This window comes from Cherax quadricarinatus, chromosome 1 (genome assembly GCF_038502225.1).
Source record: "Cherax quadricarinatus isolate ZL_2023a chromosome 1, ASM3850222v1, whole genome shotgun sequence".
In the NCBI taxonomy this organism is placed as follows: Eukaryota; Metazoa; Arthropoda; class Malacostraca; order Decapoda; family Parastacidae; genus Cherax; species Cherax quadricarinatus.
In genome coordinates, this window is record NC_091292.1 from 101,701,256 (window position 1) to 101,722,825 (window position 21,570).

A 21,570-nucleotide genomic window follows, 5' to 3' on the forward strand; every position below is an offset into this window, starting at 1 on the left:
CATAGAAATCCATGCGAATAACTGTGACAGAAGCGCCCTTCGTAATAACTTTCATTAGTGGGATGTTATGTCAATGTGGTGCTGTATGACCCTTGTAGGTTTAGTGCTTCTTTTTGATTGTAATAATAATATATCAATGGATAACTGAAGCAGATACATTATACTGAAACACATATTACATAACTGCTGAGCAAGGCACCGCCAATAAATTTCCCTGCTGTGGTAAATTAACTGTGACCATATTAAGCATTCATGAGTAGATCTTCATGAACAAGTGATGAAGCAGAGTTACAGTGAAACAACTCGATAAATGTACTGTGAACTGAACAGTCGAATGTGTGCAGTGAACTAGAATGCTAATGGATGCAACAAACTGTCCACAGTATCCCAAAATTGGCATTCAACATGGCTAAAGCAATGAAGAGAAGTTGGGACATCTTTGTGATTCATCAGGTACACCCATCATATTTTCAATCAAGCCATCAGATAATGGCCTCCAGATGACAGTGGCATCATGGCTCAAGTCACACGAGCCCAGGTAGGTCCTTATTTTTCACATAGCCCTAGAGAACGTTAACTGCAGTGATTAGGGTCCAGATAATTACAGAAATATGGACGATACTTTAAAGATGCCATACTGGGCCAGCAAACTGCCCATACCAGGTAAATCATGTAATCCAGGTGTTATATACCTGATATAGTGGATCATATGGTGTTAGAGCATATGTTAAGCCATTACATCCACCCTTTTTCAGCTACATGGGACATATGACAATCACTGTACGAAGGAAAGGCTCCAGGGTGCAGCTGATGTGGTCTTTGGGTTGTCAACCTTTAAGACTAGGTAAATGTCTGTAACAACCTAGGTCTAAAGTTGGCCTTTAGTCAGTCTCCACACAATTCTCATTTCATGACTGCTCCGTAACTGTCCAATTCTCCATTTAAAGCATTGACAAAACTATTCAGTACTAAAGATGAGAAAAGGACACTGGAAGGATGGGTGAAAATATAATAACTAAAAAAAAAAAATTACAAACTTATGAAACACTGATTCAGGAATGAGCTTAGCTCTCATCCTACAACATTAAGTAATCACAAATAGGTCTCAAGATATGCACAGTGCATCTCAAAATAATTTTATTGTAATGTCTGGTTTTGATGATGCAAGTAACACCTGTGGCCATATGTGTTAACATTTATTAACCATGTAAATACATTCAGCATTAGGCTGACAATTTGGGATTTTATATAGCCTCAGGTGTTCAATATAATTGAAGCCTGTTCTTCCAAGTGTTTGCTACAGGCTTGCATGATTCAAGCATCATCTGGGGTAGATATTGTAGGAACTATGTATTCGTCATGCATTAAAGCAAGAAATACTCTTATTAATACATGCAGTATGTATACAACCTAACTAAGAACAATACATTTTATTTGTTTACATCATGCAAAAACACTCATTGCAAAGTGTGTAAAAATGAACACTATTTGGAAGGCAGGTTGTAGTTACACACTGTATCTAGTTTCTTGTAATTTGTCTTCACTGTGTTGATGTTGACCTTTACTGCATACTATTGCTACCATACTTAAGGTAGAAAACAAATATGATTTCCCTCATTATACTAATGAATTTTGGATGTAATGGACAAAATGTGCTGGAAACATTCAGAAACAACCAACAGTCTGTTAAATACAGAATTGTCTGTTACTGCTATGGACCACAGCATTATTTTAAATTTAATGGACATTTGCTATTCACAAAACTCACTCAGGAGAGGACACTTATGATGACGTTTTGGTCTGTCTGGAGAACTGTCATGTCACATTTGCCAGAATTGTCCATTTTTGCTGTGGTCTGTTGGGTAAATTGATTTTCAGATTTAACAGGTGAAGTCAAATCCAAAATTGTCCTTTATTATGATCATCATAAAACAATCTCCTTTGGATTTGACAGACACCTCTTTTACCCTATTACAGCCTCTCCTCACTTAACGACTGAGTTCCGTTCCTAGGACCACATAGGTAAATGAATTCGTCGCTGTGAGGAGCATACTATAATGGAAGTGGGTTTGTGTCAACCATCTTTGATATTGTTTTAATGTCACCTTTGCAAAATTTATAACATTTCTGCTATATTTTTAAATGTTTATGCAGCAGTATACTGTAACAAACAGAATAGAGGAAATCAGCTCTAATATTTTTATTATTATCACACTGGCCGATTCCCACCAAGGCGGGGTGGCCCGAAAAAGAAAAACTTTCACCATCATTCACTCCATCACTGTCTTGCCAGAAGGGTACTTTACACTACAGTTTTTAAACTGCGTATGCAACAGACCTGCAATCAACTTCTGTTGCATATGTGTCTTACCTAACAACCTGTCGGTATTTTATACCATTTTAATGTTCAGTTTTTAAACTGCAACATTAACACCCCTCCTTCAGAGTGCAGGCACTGTACTTCCCATCTCCAGGACTCAAGTCCGGCCTGCCGGTTTCCCTGAATCCCTTCATAAATGTTACTTTGCTCACACTCCAACAGCACGTCAAGTATTAAAAACCATTTGTCTCCATTCACTCCTATCAAACACGCTCACGTATGCCTGCTGGAAGTCCAAGCCCCTCACACACAAAACCTCCTTTACCCCCTCTCTCCAACCTTTCCTAGGCCGACCCCTACCCCGCCTTCCTTCCGCTACAGACTGATACACTCTTGAAGTCATTCTGTTTCGCTCCATTCTCTCTACATGTCCGAACCACCTCAAAAACCCTTCCTCAGCCCTCTGGACAACAGTTTTGGTAATCCCGCACCTCCTCCTAACTTCCAAACTACGAATTCTCTGCATTATATTCACACCACACATTGCCCTCAGACATGACATCTCCACTGCCTCCAGCCTTCTCCTCGCTGCAACATTCATCACCCATGCTTCACACCCATATAAGAGCGTTGGTAAAACTATACTCTCATACATTCCCCTCTTTGCCTCCAAGGACAAAGTTCTTTGTCTCCACAGACTCCTAAGTGCACCACTCACTCTTTTCCCCTCATCAATTCTATGATTCACCTCATCTTTCATAGACCCATCCGCTGACACGTCCACTCCCAAATATCTGAATACATTCACCTCCTCCATACTCTCTCCCTCCAATCTGATATTCAATCTTTCATCACCTAATCTTTTTGTTATCCTCATAACCTTACTGTTTCCTGTATTCACCTTTAATTTACTTCTTTTGCACACCCTACCAAATTCATCCACCAATCTCTGCAACTTCTCTTCAGAATCTCCCAAGAGCACAGTGTCATCAGCAAAGAGCAGCTGTGACAACTCCCACTTTGTGTGTGATTCTTTATCTTTTAACTCCACGCCTCTTGCCAAGACCCTCGCATTTACTTCTCTTACAACCCCATCTATAAATATATTAAACAACCACGGTGACATCACACATCCTTGTCTAACGCCTACTTTTACTGGGAAATAATTTCCCTCTTTCCTACATACTCTAACTTGAGCCTCACTATCCTCGTAAAAACTCTTCACTGCTTTCAGTAACCTACCTCCTACACCATACACTTGCAACATCTGCCACATTGCCCCCCTATCCACCCTGTCATACGCCTTTTCCAAATCCATAAATGCCACAAAGACCTCTTTAGCCTTATCCAAATACTGTTCACTTATATGTTTCACTGTAAACACCTGGTCCACACACCCCCTACCTTTCCTAAAGCCTCCTTGTTCATCTGCTATCCTATTCTCAGTCTTACTCTTAATTCTTTCAATAATAACTCTACCATACACTTTACCAGGTATACTCAGCAGACTTATCCCCCTATAATTTTTACACTCTCTTTTATCCCCTTTGCCTTTATACAAAGGAACTATGCATGCTCTCTGCCAATCCCTAGGTACCTTACCCTCTTCCATACATTTATTAAATAATTGCACCAACCACTCCAAAACTATATCCCCACCTGCTTTTAACATTTCTATCTTTATCCCATCAATCCCGGCTGCCTTACCCCCTTTCATTTTACCTACTGCCTCACGACCTTCCCCCACACTCACAACTGGCTCTTCCTCACTCCTACAAGATGTTATTCCTCCTTGTCCTATACACGAAATCACAGCTTCCCTATCTTCATCAACATTTAACAATTCCTCAAAATATTCCCTCCATCTTCCCAATACCTCTAACTCTCCATTTAATAACTCTCCTCTCCTATTTTTAACTGACAAATCCATTTGTTCTCTAGGCTTTCTTAACTTGTTAATCTCACTCCAAAACTTTTTCTTATTTTCAACAAAATTTGTTGATAACATCTCACCCACTCTCTCATTTGCTCTCTTTTTACATTGCTTCACCACTCTCTTAACCTCTCTCTTTTTCTCCATATACTCTTCCCGCCTTGCATCACTTCTACTTTGTAAAAACTTCTCATATGCTAACTTTTTCTCCCTTACTACTCTCTTTACATCATCATTCCACCAATCACTCCTCTTCCCTCCCGCACCCACTTTCCTGTAACCACAAACTTCTGCTGAACACTCTAACACTACATTTTTAAACCTACCCCATACCTCTTCGACCCCATTGCCTATGCTCTCATTAGCCCATCTATCCTCCAATAGCTGTTTATATCTTACCCTAACTGCCTCCTCTTTTAGTTTATAAACCTTCACCTCTCTCTTCCCTGATGCTTCTATTCTCCTTGTATCCCATCTACCTTTTACTCTCAGTGTAGCTACAACTAGAAAGTGATCTGATATATCTGTGGCCCCTCTATAAACATGCACATCCTGAAGTCTACTCAACAGTCTTTTATCTACCAATACATAATCCAACAAACTACTGTCATTTCGCCCTACATCATATCTTGTATACTTATTTATCCTCTTTTTCTTAAAATATGTATTACCTATAACTAAACCCCTTTCTATACAAAGTTCAATCAAAGGGCTCCCATTATCATTTACACCTGGCACCCCAAACTTACCTACCACACCCTCTCTAAAAGTTTCTCCTACTTTAGCATTCAAGTCCCCTACCACAATTACTCTCTCACTTGGTTCAAAGGCTCCTATACATTCACTTAACATCTCCCAAAATCTCTCTCTCTCCTCTACATTCCTCTCTTCTCCAGGTGCATACACGCTTATTATGACCCACTTTTCGCATCCAACCTTTACTTTAATCCACATAATTCTTGAATTTACACATTCATATTCTCTTTTCTCCTTCCATAACTGATCATTTAACATTACTGCTACCCCTTCCTTTGCTCTAACTCTCTCAGATACTCCAGATTTAATCCCATTTATTTCCCCCCACTGAAACTCCCTTACCCCCTTCAGCTTTGTTTCGCTTAGGGCCAGGACATCCAACTTCTTTTCATTCTTAACATCAGCAATCATCTGTTTCTTGTCATCCGCACTACATCCACGCACATTTAAGCATCCCAGTTTTATAAAATTTTTCTTCTCTTTTTTAGTAAATGTCTACAGGAGAAGGGGTTACTGGCCCATTGCTCCCGGCATTTTAGTCGCCTCATACGACACGCATGGCTTACGGAGGAAAGATTCTTTTCCACTTCCCCATGGACAATAGAAGAAATAAAGAAGAACAAGAGCTATTTAGAAAAAGGAGAAAAACCTAGATGTATTTTTTTTTTTTTTTTTTTTTTTTTTTTTCAACAAGTCGGCCGTCTCCCACCGAGGCAGGGTGACCCTCCCCAAAAAGAAAATACTTTCATCATCATTCAACACCCCTATCACCCCTTCAGCTTTGTTTCGCTTAGGGCCAGGACATCCAACTTCTTTTCATTCATAACATCAGCAATCATCTGTTTCTTGTCATCCGCACTACATCCACGCACATTTAAGCATCCCAGTTTTATAAAATTTTTTCTTCTCTATTTTTAGTAAATGTCTACAGGAGAAGGGGTTACTCATTTGCCCATTGCTCCACCCGGCATTTTAGTCGCCTCATACGACACGCATGGCTTACGGAGGAAAGATTCTTTTCCACTTCCCCCATGGACAATAGAAGAAATAAAGAAGAACAAGAGCTATTTAGTCTTACCTCTAATTCTTTCAATTATAAAAAGGAGTAAACTTATTCCTCTATAAAAACCTAGATGTATGTTTATATATATATGCATGTGCGTGTCTGTGAAGTGTGACCAAAGTGTAAGTAGAAGTAGCAAGATATCCCTGTTATCTAGCGTGTTTATGAGACAGAAAAAGAAACCAGCAATCCTACCATCATGCAAAACAGTTACAGGTTTCTGTTTCACAGTCATCTGGCAGGACAGTAGTACTTCCCTGGGTGGTTGCTGTCTACCAACCAGCTCTAATATACACTTTTTAGGTATGCATACTGGTCAGAGTCGTCAATAAACAAGTACATCGCTAAGTGAGGAGAGGCTGTAGTCTGTTTTATCGAGGGTTCACTGTACAATACTTGTTTACTGTAAGCCCTGGCTCTCAGCCAAATAAACATTTTTACTCTGGATCATAGTTTTGCTTTAAACAATAAATGGACTAAGATTTAAAGGAAAAAAAATAGTGCTAGATTTCAGTGGAAATCAGTATGTCTGAATAAAAAAGCTAGCTCAATGAAATATTCAGACATGCATGATAGCCATCAATTGCCATTCCTTCTTTTTCCCAACTTTTCCTGTTTTTTCAGGGTGAAATCTATTCTTGCACAGCGCTGTATAGCCCTTGTGGCTTAGCGCTTCTTTTTTATTATAATAATAATAATAATAATAATAATAATATTGCACAGCTTCACTTTGATCAGAAATGTATCTCCAAGAACCTAAAATTCTCAGTTTGAATTCTGCCTACAAAACCTTGCTAAAACACTTGCAAAAGAAATTTGCTTTTGATGGCTCGGAAATAATGTGAAACTAATAATAAAATGCAGAGATTTTGCAAGTTGGCATTTATTTAAATCTAGTCCCCTTATGCCACCTACAATCATAGGCATTAAGAAACATGAGCCCTTAATAGTTACAACTGAGAGAAGCAACTTTTCTGACTGCTTAAAAACAATAAAAGAATCAAGGAAATATAAATTTTGTTAGAGGTGAAGAGTTCAGCAAATATATAGCCATCATCAGCTGAAAAAAAAAGTCACATGTATTAATTCCAAAACAAAAAGAAAAAAAACAAAAAAGACAAAAAGTAGAGACACTAACCCTTGGCTGAGCTTCTGGCTTACTCACATGGGATGCAGAGCTCACAACCGGGGGAGGCTGCTGCGAGGAAGGAACAGTGCGAACAGGGAACCCTGAGGTGATGCTTCCGCTCTTACCACCCTAGGAAGGTATTTAGTTATCAGTTCAGCAACTCAAAAATATGCTTCCAGTGATAAGAAACACCCATTATTAGGTACATTAAGAAACAGAAAACTGAAACTGGGAAAGCTTCCTTGTTAAAAAAAAAAAAAAAAAAAAGCTCCTTCATAATCCAGGAAAATGCAATTAAAGCAATTAACTACACTGTTTACATTTATCAGGTTACTCTAATACTTCAAGCAGGAAAATGCCAGTAAAACTATTTTAAAACAATTAGGACAAATTCATCTAAGAGCAATAAAGTATTTTCAATAATTACAATGCCAAATACAATTAAGAAGCAGAATAGAATTTCACATTTTCAATTGTCACATAGCAATTAAAAAAAAAAGGGCTTAACACAAAGAACTGGTTTATAGTTGACCCCTGAAGAACACTTATACACAGATTTTTTTCAATGTACTGGAAAATTTTTTGAAGATTTGTGACTGAAAAAATTAAGAGAGTTAATGTCATGCGTAAAATATATGTAGATACTAGTCCATTTTATCATTTACTACCATAAAATATACATAAATCCACTATAAAAGTTAAAATTTATCAAAACTTAAGCGCACAAACAATTACAGATCATACGTGTTCCATTCGCAGCTGAGAGAAATGTAAACTAAAAGATGCAATATTAAATCACGAATAAACATGAATTGTTTTTTTCATTTTTGACATTTAGCATTAGTAATACGCATAACATCTACAGTGTTCTGTATCATATAAGACAATACAGTGGTACTGTGACTTACGAGTTTAATCCGTTCCCTGACCTAGCTCGTAACTCAATCTGCTCGTATATCAAATCAACTTTCCTCAGTGAAATTAACTGAAATGCCATTAATCCGTTTCAGTGTAATTCCTGTTCTCGGGAGGCACGAGAAAATACTTAAATTTAACGCTAATGTCAACTCTATGGCTTATTTATATATCGCAATTCATTTAATGTGACATAATAAACAATATAAATAAAACGGAAACATGATATATACTTTAGAATGAATAAAATATGTCATTATGTGACGAGTGGTGGCGGCCACTCCAGCTCCCGCTCTTACTATATCTTACCATTCTTCCCCTTCTGAAAATGCAGTGTTTGTGAGGGTAACTGCACTAGATCACTAGTTTCATAAGGAAAACACTGAAACAATGTATTTAAAAAGAAGAAATATTGTATAAAAACATAAAACATAATAAAGAATGTAAAGAAATAAACTGGTTTTATATAGTGTACATATTTACCTTGGAGAACAGATGGAGGTAGAGGGTGGAAAAGATAGGCTACTTGCTACACTCTTAATGCTACACTTTATTACTTGGCTGGTGCTATAGCCTTTATCAACTCCTCCTGCTTTAGTATTGTATATCTAGTGGAAGTACTACGCTTGTACTGCCTGGCCAAGTCCACAACCCACACACCTCACTCGTGTTTATCTATGATTTCATTCTTTAATTCAATGGGCCTCATCCTCTTTTTCTTCTCAGCACTGTCCTTTGCACTTACTTTCTTTGGAGCCATGGTTAGAAAAAAGAAATTTGGCAAAATGACTGCACAAAATGCAAGCACAACACAAGAGAAATGCTTCCACAGCGAGGTAAACACATGCACTGCTGAGTAGATGTTGTGGAGTTCTCTGCGCCAACTAGTGGTGGCATTCAGAAGATTGCTCATAACTCTGATTTTGGCTCATAACTCAGAGCAAAAAATCGACCAAGCACCAGCTCATAACTCGAAAAACTCGTATGTTCGGGCACTCATAAGTCAAGGTTCCACTGTATTGATGAAGGTACTGACAGACAATTCATCTTATAAACAAAGTAAAGTTATGGTATTGATGAATATTGTACAGTACTGTAAATGTATTTTCTCTTTTTTTTTTTTTTAAGAAAATCATAAGGAAATCTCTAGCTTACTTTATTGTATATAAAGTATACAGTATATTATACATATAACATACAAAAATGTGTGTTAAACCACTGTTTGTTATCAGAAAGGCTTCTGGTTAGTAGTTAAGTTTATGGGGGACTCAAAAGTTATATGCAGATTTTCAGGTGTAGGGGGTCAGCGCCCCTAACCCCCCCGTGTTGTTCAAGGGTCAACTATATTATATAATAAGTATATAAAGGAACAAATGCAATCTCTAACGATAATTATAGAATTTAAAAATTCACTTTTAAAATAAATAATTTGCTACTTAAGTATGTTCTGACAATTATCTTACAAAATACTTTAGGTATTCTCGCCATTAAGAGCCTAAATACACTTTTTTAATGAGTTCAAAAATCACTGTCAGGGGAGAATGCTTTTTAGTTTAAATAATTTTAATAAATTATTTATCCAAGTGCTAATTTCAATATTTTATGATTCTACTAAGTACACAAAGAATAAAAATATTTCATACAGTGGATAGCTTCATGTCTCTCCTCATGAAGTCAGGTATTATAGCCAAGTTAGCCATAGACGAAGTGCTACTTACTCCTTGCTACAAGTTTCCTAGTTATATTAGGGCTATTGTATATGAAATAAAAAAAAAAAATCCTTTCAGTTGGAACAATAATTTTAAAGTATCTTCGTAACACATTTCAACATCAAACTATCACATAGCCTACAGAGCCTGTATAGAAGATCTTAAGTCTGAAGACACGACTACAAAATGACTCCCAAAGCAAGGCAATATTGCTAATACAGACTGAAAACATTAAAAATTCCCCACAGGGACTGATATGAGGTGACATGATTATCAAATGAAAGATCATAAAAGAATACTATACAAGAAAACAAAGATGATTTTTAGCACCATCAACCAGAACAACAGGCTAAATAATGCAAAAAAATATATACACCTACCATCCGACTTATGACCGAGTTCGGTTCCGAGAAACCGGTCGTAAGTCGAAATGGTCGTAAGTCGAAATGGTCGTAAGTCGAACTTTACTACTGAATATCAACAAAACACTTTTGTAATGACTTTATTTTATTGTTTTATTTTGGTATTTCATGTTTTACTTTACTTTTTATGTTGTTAGTACTGTATTTTATACTGTAAGGTTTAGGATAAACACTATGTACAACACAAATAGTTGTTTATTTCCCAGAAATTTGGCATAAAAAACACGGTCATAAGTCGAGTGGTCGTAAGTCGAGCAGGTCGTAAGTTGGATGGTAGGTGTATATATATTTAAATCTAGACTCAAAAATATAATATTTGAACTTTCTCCCTAATTAATTTCATGCCTAAAGTTTTATATGACTGATTTTTATACGACTGATTATTTATTATATGACCGATTTTAGCCATCATTTGAACAAAGCTTGTCTACCATCATACCCAATGAAGAATAAATGTCAATACCACAGTTAGAACAACACACAAATAACCTGCACTTAAGAGATGAAACTTATGACAACATTTCAGTCCATCCTCAACAAACGTCAAACCACAACTAAGCAAGAAAATGCAGAGCAGACCAGAACACAGGTTGGAAGAGAGGATGGGCGAAGAAGAGAATAATAATATAATAATAATGTAGTTAGCAGCGGCAGCAGAGGCGGCAATTAATAGTAAAGAGGTACAGTACATACCACATATTATGCAACATATACTCACCCAATTCTAACAGGTCTAGCTCTCTTCTACATCACAAATTTTATTAGTACACTACAGTGATAAATTATGTAAATCAGGAACTTTACAAATGCAATAAGTAAATGAACATATTGTGTGATATAAAATAAAGTTAACATAAAATAACATGAAAACAATTTTATGTTGTAATCCAAATCAAGATACTCAAATGTTGCTTAACAGGGTGTACAAGTTTGAAAAATGCGATATAATAGCAGAACCCTAAAGCTAAGAAAAAACAGAACTGTCTGTAGTTGAACTAAAAAAGAAAATGCCCGCATAAATAAAGCAAGATACAAAATTCAACAAAAAAAAAAATTGATGAGTTATATAACTGCTATAAACACTAGGTAGGCAAAATACCCACCCCCGGATGTGGTTGTTGCACTGGTAATACCCCAGAGTGGAGAGCCAAATGTGATCTCACAGTTGGCTGGAAATACTTCTCTTGTCCCCCCTCCTGAGGTGGCAGGAAACTACTGCCTCCTGGCTTGCCTTTGTGGTCCATAGGTTGGTGAAGAGTTGCAACATGAGCAGCTGTGATAAAAACATAATATTAAGGATGGACAAAGGCAAATGGGGACATGAGAATATCGAAACACACAGTTTTAAAATGTGTATACATTTTTTTTTTCCAGATTGAAGCATTTTAAAACAAATACCAATAGTTATATAAAGCATGACCATAATACATCTCTACAAACAATTAACCTCCTTTAACTTGTAAAGTATACAGCACAGTACAGTACAAGAGAAAAGTGAGCCAAGCACAAAATGGCCAACCAGTTTTAAATGCCTTTAGCTCACCTAATTATTACTAAATGATAAAGAATATATTTGCACAAGTTACAGAACCTTCAAAAATAAAAATTGATCATTGTGAGAAAAAAAACACTGTGCTTGTAAAATGCTTATTTGTGATTAGGTAAGACTATTTTCCAGTGAGCCTGCAAGTGTGACTCAGCCTGACATCGTGATGACCAGTGTTAGCCCTAGCTAAAGTATGCCTTAGTTTTTGGTTTGGGCTTCAGTGTTAAATAAGATCATTTACTTTGCCTTTAGACCAGCATTTTACACAGCGAGGCATGTCCTCCATAGGAGTCATGAGTGACTTAACACAGGTGCTACAAGTAGCTTGCATTGAAATGAGAATATTGTAGCTTTCTGGTATCTTCAGGTCAGTGCTGTATGACCCTTGTGGGTTTAGTGCTTTGTTTTGATTGTAGTAGTAATGCCATCTTCAGATGTTATAAATGTGCACATATCACCTGTTTTATGGTTTTTTATTTCATGTGTTACAAATTTACTATGGGGAAGTGGAACAGAACTCTTCCTCCATAAACCACTAAAATGCTGGGAGTGAGGGGCTAGTAACCCCTTCTCCTACATACATTACTAAATTTATAAACAAGCTGTTTCTTTTTGGGTCACCCTGCCTCGGTGGGATATGGCCAGTTGGAAAAAAAAAATCACTCAAAGCCACTGGAACTTGTAGCATAAAACACAGGTACTGCTTCATATATTCTAGTCTTGACTGGATTTTTACATACATTTTAAAATTGTTCCTGTATAGTTTCTATCATGGCAGCCTCCTAACAATTCTGGTAAAAAGACTACAGCATATACAGAGAAGATTTTAAAAAAATAAAAAAAATTTAAACACTTAACCCTTCAACTGCCACATATGATCAACGTTTAAATTCTAGCTGCCTCAAAATGGCTGTGATTGGGAATGTTAGGCCTACACAGGATAAGGTAAGCTTAGACAACTGGTATGTGCACCAGCAAAAACTTCCTTTGCCACACTGGGCATTGTCAAAAGTCTGCTTCAAGGTACCATACCAGCATGTCTCGTCAATGACAATCCCTCACTCTACAGCTATTGGCCATCTGCTATTTGCCCTGACTGAATCTAGTACATAGTGAAAATTGTGATGAGGACTTGGAGTTGTATGAATATGAAGATAGTGTGTGTGCTGCTGCCACTACAGATGACCCATCAAACAAGAAAAATCCTGATGAACTTTGAACCATTACATAACACAACTTTTTCCTCTGAGAAGAAATATGCCCAGTTTTGGAGTGAGATTAACAAGTTAAGAAAGCCTAGAGAACAAATGGATTTGTCAGTTAAAAATAGGAGAGGAGAGTTATTAAATGGAGAGTTAGAGGTATTGGGAAGATGGAGGGAATATTTTGAGGAATTGTTAAATGTTAATGAAGATAGGGAAGCTGTGATTTCGTGCATAGGGCAAGGAGGAATAACATCTTGTAGGAGTGAGGAAGAGCCAGTTGTGAGTGTGGGGGAAGTTCGTGAGGCAGTAGGTAAAATGAAAGGGGGTAAGGCAGCCGGGATTGATGGGATAAAGATAGAAATGTTAAAAGCAGGTGGGGATATAGTTTTGGAGTGGTTGGTGCAATTATTTAATAAATGTATAGAAGAGGGTAAGGTACCTAGGGATTGGCAGAGAGCATGCATAGTTCCTTTGTATAAAGGCAAAGGGGATAAAAGAGAGTGCAAAAATTATAAGGGGATAAGTCTGTTGAGTATACCTGATAAAGTGTATGGTAGAGTTATAATTGAAAGAATTAAGAGTAAGACGGAGAATAGGATAGCAGATGAACAAGGAGGCTTTAGGAAAGGTAGAGGGTGTGTGGACCAGGTGTTTACAGTGAAACATATAAGTGAACAGTATTTAGATAAGGCTAAAGAGGTCTTTGTGGCATTTATGGATTTGGAAAAGGCGTATGACAGGGTGGATAGGGGGGCAATGTGGCAGATGTTGCAAGTGTATGGTGTAGGAGGTAGGTTACTGAAAGCAGTGAAGAGTTTTTACGAGGATAGTGAGGCTCAAGTTAGAGTATGTAGGAAAGAGGGAAATTTTTTCCCAGTAAAAGTAGGCCTTAGACAAGGATGTGTGATGTCACCGTGGATGTTTAATATATTTATAGATGGGGTTGTAAGAGAAGTAAATGCGAGGGTCTTGGCAAGAGGCATGGAGTTAAAAGATAAAGAATCACACACAAAGTGGGAGTTGTCACAGCTGCTCTTTGCTGATGACACTGTGCTCTTGGGAGATTCAGAAGAGAAGTTGCAGAGATTGGTGGATGAATTTGGTAGGGTGTGCAAAAGAAGAAAATTAAAGGTGAATACAGGAAAGAGTAAGGTTATGAGGATAACAAAAAGATTAGGTGATGAAAGATTGGATATCAGATTGGAGGGAGAGAGTATGGAGGAGGTGAACGTATTCAGATATTTGGGAGTGGACGTGTCAGCGGATGGGTCTATGAAAGATGAGGTGAATCATAGAATTGATGAGGGAAAAAGAGTGAGTGGTGCACTTAGGAGTCTGTGGAGACAAAGAACTTTGTCCTTGGAGGCAAAGAGGGGAATGTATGAGAGTATAGTTTTACCAACACTCTTATATGGGTGTGAAGCGTGGGTGATGAATGTTGCAGCGAGGAGAAGGCTGGAGGCAGTGGAGATGTCATGTCTGAGGGCAATGTGTGGTGTGAATATAATGCAGAGAATTCGTAGTTTGGAAGTTAGGAGGAGGTGCGGGATTACCAAAACTGTTGTCCAGAGGGCTGAGGAAGGGTTGTTGAGGTGGTTCGGACATGTAGAGAGAATGGAGCAAAACAGAATGACTTCAAGAGTGTATCAGTCTGTAGTGGAAGGAAGGCGGGGTAGGGGTCGGCCTAGGAAAGGTTGGAGGGAGGGGGTAAAGGAGGTTTTGTGCGCGAGGGGCTTGGACTTCCAGCAGGCATGCGTGAGCGTGTTTGATAGGAGTGAATGGAGACAAATGGTTTTTAATACTTGACGTGCTGTTGAAGTGTGAGCAAAGTAACATTTATGAAGGGATTCAGGGAAACCGGCAGGCCGGACTTGAGTCCTGGAGATGGGAAGTACAGTGCCTGCACTCTGAAGGAGGGGTGTTAATGTTGCAGTTTAAAAATTGTAGTGTAAAGCACCCTTCTGGCAAGACAGTGATGGAGTGAATGATGCTGAAAGTTTTTCTTTTTCGGGCCACCCTGCCTTGGTGGGAATCGGCCAGTGCGATAATAATAAAAAAAAAAATATAATGTGTTATGTATGTTTGAATACCAGAAAAACAAGGAATGCAAGGGGACATGATTCATGATTCACTGTTCATGAACTCAAGCATAATGTACGGTGTATGGTGGTCACAGTGAATGTATAATGTATGTGCATATAATACACAAGAAAAAAAAGTACCAAGAGTGAACAATGTCAGCAAAAAAAAATTCAGATAAGAAATAATTAGTTAATGAAGACTAAATATCCCGTAGATATGGTCTGAAAAAATATAATAATATACTAATCACACATGCATGTTTTAAAAAGAAAAAAAATGAAAAATGGGTCACTTCCAGAAACTTTAAGCAACTATTTCTTGCTAAGTTTTAATCCGATTTTCACTTTTTCATTTTTAACGTGTAAAATCAAGGCAGATTTTTTGGTAAAAAAAAAATACAAAAATATTTTAGCACTATAATACAATTTTATTTTACCCCAATGGAATTTAAGGGTTAATGTGGTCTTTCACCATCAATTTCTGAAAAATGTGACAATGAGATTACAGTGTCATCTGGTTCATCCAATACTGCAGCACACAAACAAAAATTATCATATGTGAATGAAAACTTATGAAATCCATTCTTTTCCTTGGAAGTGTAGATATGGAAGATATTGTTCCAGTCATGGTATTGTACCTTTTTTTTTTAATTTTTACGGACAAAAATTTTTTGTAATTATTAATTATACAAGGTATACTGTATATCATATGAAGTACATGATGGGGCACTTATTTTATATCAAAATGTATATGGGTTATAAAAAAAAACAGCATTTTTAAGAAAAAAAAAAACAGTATTCCTCAAACTCAGATCAACAGAAATAAATTTGGCAAGATCAGTTTACCACACACAGAAACGTAGGAAAATATCAGCAAATTCAGTTTGAAAATTTATTTTATAATCTTGGGAAACTACTAGCTTATTCAGGCTAGAGATAGCAAGAGACTCATTTTCCAGTATAATAATACCTCATACTAACGTTTCGCATGAAGTACAGCGATAAGCTAGCGAGTAACAACAGGCAGAGTTAAAATACCAATCAAAATTATATAGTATAATATGAAATCTCAATATTGGAGAAAAAATGCCTAAAGCATTCTCATTAAAATATTGATTTTTGAAGACATTTTGATGGAACAACTATTTATATCTAAGAGCATTCTATAGGTCATTTATTCTACATATAATTCCAGTAAGCTACTTAAACTAAACATGAACGATAATACTTATTCAGTACTTGTATACTGTAGAGTACCTAATGAATATATTTTTCTCAATCACATATTAGCCATATGTAAATAAAGGTCGACCCCCAACATTGGGAAAGAGCTAAAAGAGTAACGTGCATAATTATTGCTGAAATGGATACATACATGATGAATCTTCAAGAATGTACAAAATAAATTAACCACTACAAAATAAAATTTAGGATCTCACTACAAGTAGTGCAAAATGAGACTGCACTTGCATTTTAATAATGGATAGGTAGACTGCCTTTAAAGTACAGTACCTGGATTTAAAGACAGTCGTGAATAGCTAATACTGAAACTACAAAACACAGAAGGAATGAAAAGAAAATTATTATAGAGAATAACAGATCTGCTTAAAAAGAAACTGATTAGTAATACTAGGTAAAATCCTGGCAAGCTTCATAATTTACAAAGATTTGCCAGAAAGAATAAAAAATAGAATAATGCAAAGACCTATTCTAAAATAAAATTGTCAAATCCATGCATATAATTATTCTGAGCAAAGGTGGTGGATATGAAACCCTGCAAGAAAATACTGTGTGAGGATAAACTGAAATATTAACAACAACAAATAATAGTAACAAATCTTAATAAAAATAAACATTTTCAGAAAGACAGATGAAAAAAATAATTACAGTACTGTACATAGAAAATAATAACCAGTAATACCTTGTTAAAGCAATAGGTACTTACCTCGACTACTTTGCATATAAACAGGCTGGAGGTGTTTGTCATCTCGAGTAGGAGGTTGTTGGGGTTGGGAAGGAGTGGGAGGGTTGGTGTGGGTTGGTGCTGCAGGTGGGAGATAGGCCACAGCCTGTGAGGTGGGCTGGTACTGGCTGGAGCTGCCATGAGCCTGAGTGGACCCATGGTAGTAAGGAGCCTGTCCCGCCACGTACACATTACTTGCACTCCCTGCCTCTGTGCAAGTGCACCAAATCACACAAATGGGTATGTTAGCAAGGCAAAAATAATGAGGAGAGAGATTGTGGGAAATCTGAAACAAAATGGAATACAGTACTTACCTCTTGTTCAATATGAAGCACAACTAATTAGAACAATCTGTTAAGTCCAAAACTATCTTAAAATGTTAATGGAACCAGCAAGAATTTGACCCATAAAAATGTGACAATTTCATCTATTGCTAAATTACAATGAAGTTTAACCAATTATATTTTAAATACAAAGTAGCATTTTCCAATAATTATCTCTTTACTCTATACAATAGTTTCATTACAGTATGGTACCAAAGCATCCCTTTTTTTTTCTTTCCTTTTTTTTTTAACAGTTATTTCCTACCCAGGCAGCGAGATCAAAAGAAAACACATTCAACATCACTGCTCCTTAGTCCTCTTTCTACAAGTGCACAAGCCTCACAGTCCAAAATCACAATGAACCACATCCTCATCCATACTCTCTACATCGAAAGCTGAAATTCAGGTGCCATACTTTCCACCTCCAAAGCTTAAATCCAGCTAAATAATTTCTCAGAATCAATAACCACTCTTGTCAAACTGTATAACTGGTGCATCTTTATTGACCATGACTTAAAAACATTTACCTCTAATCTGTATTATTTTTATCCAATCAGTGGAACAGAAACAATACTAAATTTCACTCATAATGAGCAAGTATCAAAGGTTTATAATAAATTCAAGCCACTTTCAACTTCTTGGTAGTCTCTTTCACCTAAGCCTCTTAGTTTTGATCAGGTGAGTCTGTTTTCCAACTTACTTGATTATTAAAGTACATACATTTTCAATTCCCCTTTCCTCCTTTTTTCTGTGATTAATATTAAATAGGCTTATCACTATCCTATTTACTGACATGCATATTAAAAAGTCTAATAAGTCATCGAGCAACTTCTCCAACCACCAACCATTTAATAACTTAATTGTTAACAAATTAATTCACAAATTTGCCAGCTTCCTTTCTACCTAATCCCCATGATGCTAAAACAGGCCATGAATGGATGTTGTTCAATGATCTATACATGAATGCCACTTTTTTACTGGTTATGCATAACATCATATCTCCTATTTACTTCTGAGATAAGAACATAAGAAAGGAGAAACACTGCAGGAGGCCTGTTGGCCCATACTAGGCAGGTCCTTTACAATTCATCCCACTAACAAAACATTTGCCCAACCCAATTTTCAATGCTACCCAAGAAATAAGCTTTGATGTGAAAGTCCCACTCAAATCCAACCCCTCCCACTCATGTACTTATCCAACCTAAATTTGAAACTACCCAAAGTCCCAGCCACAATAACCCAACTAGGTAGACTGTTCCACTCATCAACTACCCTATTTCCAAACCAATACTTTCCTATGTCCTTTCTAAATCTAAACTTATCTAATTTAAATCCATTACTGCGGGTTCTCTCTTGGAGAAACATCCTCAAGACCTCACTAATATCCCCCCTATTAAAACCCATCCTCCACCTATACACCTCGATCAGGTCTCCCCCCATTCCTCGTCTAACAAGTGAACATAACTCAAAGAGTCTTCAATCCTTCTTCATAAGGAAGACCTCCAATGCTATGTATTAACTCAATCATCCCACGCTGAACGTCCTCTAACGAATTTATGTCCATTCTGCAACATGGAGACCAGAACCGAGCTACATAATCCAGGTGAGGCCCCACTAATGATGCACAAAGCTGCAGTATGACCTCTGGACTTCCGTTGCCCACACTTCCCGATACAAATCCCAGCAATCCATTTGCCTCACTACGTACGCATAGGCACTGCTGTCTTGGTTTAAGGTTGCTGCTCACCACAACCCCCAAGTCCCCTTTGCAATCTGTATGGCCAAGTTCTACATCATTCAACTCACAAGTACTAGGGTTATGGGCACTCCCAAGCTTCAGAACCCTGCACCTATCTACACTGAACTGCATCTGCCACTTTTCTGACCAAGAATAGAGTTTGTTTAAATCCTCCTGAAGTTCCACAACATCCACGTTCGAATCAATCATCCCACCTATCTTTGTGTCATCGGCGAACCCGCTCATATCACTAGTAATTCCCTCATCAAGATCATTGATACATATTACAAACAACAACGGGCCCAAGACTGATCCCTGCGGAACGCCACCTGTCACAGATCCCCACTCGGACTCAGCCCCACCTATGGACACTCTGCGCCTCCTGTCAGTGAGCCACGACTCAATCCATGAGAGCACCCCCCCCCAATGCCATGAGCTGCCACTTTCTTTAACAGTCTATGGTGCGGAACTCTATCAAAAGCCTTACTAAAATCCAAGTAAACAATATCAAATTCTTTATCGTGGTCAACAGCCTCAAAAGCTTTACTGAAGAAAGTTAATAAATTAGTTAGACAAGACTGGCCTCTTGTGAATCCATGCTGAGTATCATCAATTAAGCTATGCTTATCAAGATGGCTTCTCATAATCTCAGCTATAACTGACTCCAGCAATCTGCCCACAATTGAGGTCAGGCCCATTGGGCGGTAATCTGACGGCAACGACTTGTTCCCTGTTTTAAAAATAGGAATTACATTAGCCATCCTCCACACATCAGACACCACACCCATTTGAAGAGACAAATCAAATATTCTAATACAGTAAACAGGGTACCTGGACATCTATAAAATTCACCTAATATCTGAATTAGTCACCAATGACCCTGTAAATGAAAGTCCCAAATTTGTCCACAAGACAGTATCCAATCTTGCTTTGGAGTGCCACAAGCGCGTAAGAGTTGAAATAACAGCTGATGCACAGCCGTCTCCCACCAAAGAAGACAGCTACTAAAAACCTTAGTGCCTCATTTGACTCACTCACAAAATTGAAGAGCAAGCATAGGCACTGCTGTCTTGGTTTAAGGTTGCTGCTCACCACAACCCCCAAGTCCCCTTCGCAATCTGTATGGCCAAGTTCTACATCATTCAACTCACAAGTACTAGGGTTATGGGCACTCCCAAGCTTCAGAACCCTGCACCTATCTACACTGAACTGCATCTGCCACTTTTCTGACCAAGAATAGAGTTTGTTTAAATCCTCCTGAAGTTCCACAACATCCACGTTCGAATCAATCATCCCACCTAACTTTGTGTCATCGGCGAACCCGCTCATATCACTAGTAATTCCCTCATCAAGATCATTGATACATATTACAAACAACAACGGGCCCAAGACTGATCCCTGCGGAACGCCACCTGTCACAGATCCCCACTCGGACTCAGCCCCACCTATGGACACTCTGCGCCTCCTGTCAGTGAGCCACGACTCAATCCATGAGAGCACCCCCCCCTAATGCCATGAGCTGCCACTTTCTTTAACAGTCTATGGTGCGGAACTCTATCAAAAGCCTTACTAAAATCCAAGTAAACAATATCAAATTCTTTATCGTGGTCAACAGCCTCAAAAGCTTTACTGAAGAAAGTTAATAAATTAGTTAGACAAGACTGGCCTCTTGTGAATCCATGCTGAGTATCATCAATTAAGCTATGCTTATCAAGATGGCTTCTCATAATCTCAGCTATAACTGACTCCAGCAATCTGCCCACAATTGAGGTCAGGCCCATTGGGCGGTAATCTGACGGCAACGACTTGTTCCCTGTTTTAAAAATAGGAATTACATTAGCCATCCTCCACACATCAGACACCACACCCATTTGAAGAGACAAATCAAATATTCTAATACAGTAAACAGGGTACCTGGACATCTATAAAATTCACCTAATATCTGAATTAGTCACCAATGACCCTGTAAATGAAAGTCCCAAATTTGTCCACAAGACAGTATCCAATCTTGCTTTGGAGTGCCACAAGCGCGTAAGAGTTGAAATAACAGCTGATGCACAGCCGTCTCCCACCAAAGAAGACAGCTACTAAAAACCTTAGTGCCTCATTTGACTCACTCACAAAATTGAAGAGCAAGCAAAAAAAAAAAAACTTGAGATGTGTACAGTATATCAAGTTCCCCTTATACTCTTTCCCACTCATACCTCTTATTTTTCTTCTTCCTTCTCTCTATCAATGTTCACATTTTAAGTGCACATACTACTGTAATGACTATTTTTGTTACATACCCAGCAAAAGGAGAGCAGATGATAGAGTGGGAGAGGCACTGTCAAGAAATTTTAATGAAAATAAGAAAAAATTTTGGAGTGAGTTAAACAAGTTAAGAAAGCCTAGGGAAAATATGGATTTGTCAGTTAAAAACAGAGTAGGGGAGTTAGTAGATGGGGAGATGGAGGTATTGGGTAGA

At 37.7% G+C, this 21,570-nt stretch overlaps 1 protein-coding gene across 2 annotated transcripts in view; it reads right to left on the minus strand.

Moving 5' to 3' along the window:
• LOC128689135 (G protein pathway suppressor 2) overlaps positions 1-21,570 on the minus strand; it is a 33,300-nt gene that overhangs the window by 1,159 nt on the left and 10,571 nt on the right. For both annotated transcript variants that reach the window (XM_053777274.2, XM_053777281.2), the window contains exons 6-8: positions 17,025-17,252; positions 11,351-11,520; positions 7,211-7,330 (exon numbers count right to left, since the gene is read on the minus strand). In XM_053777274.2, coding sequence (XP_053633249.2) covers positions 7,211-7,330; positions 11,351-11,520; positions 17,025-17,252 — 518 coding nt within the window. The remainder of the gene's footprint in view (positions 1-7,210; positions 7,331-11,350; positions 11,521-17,024; positions 17,253-21,570) is intronic.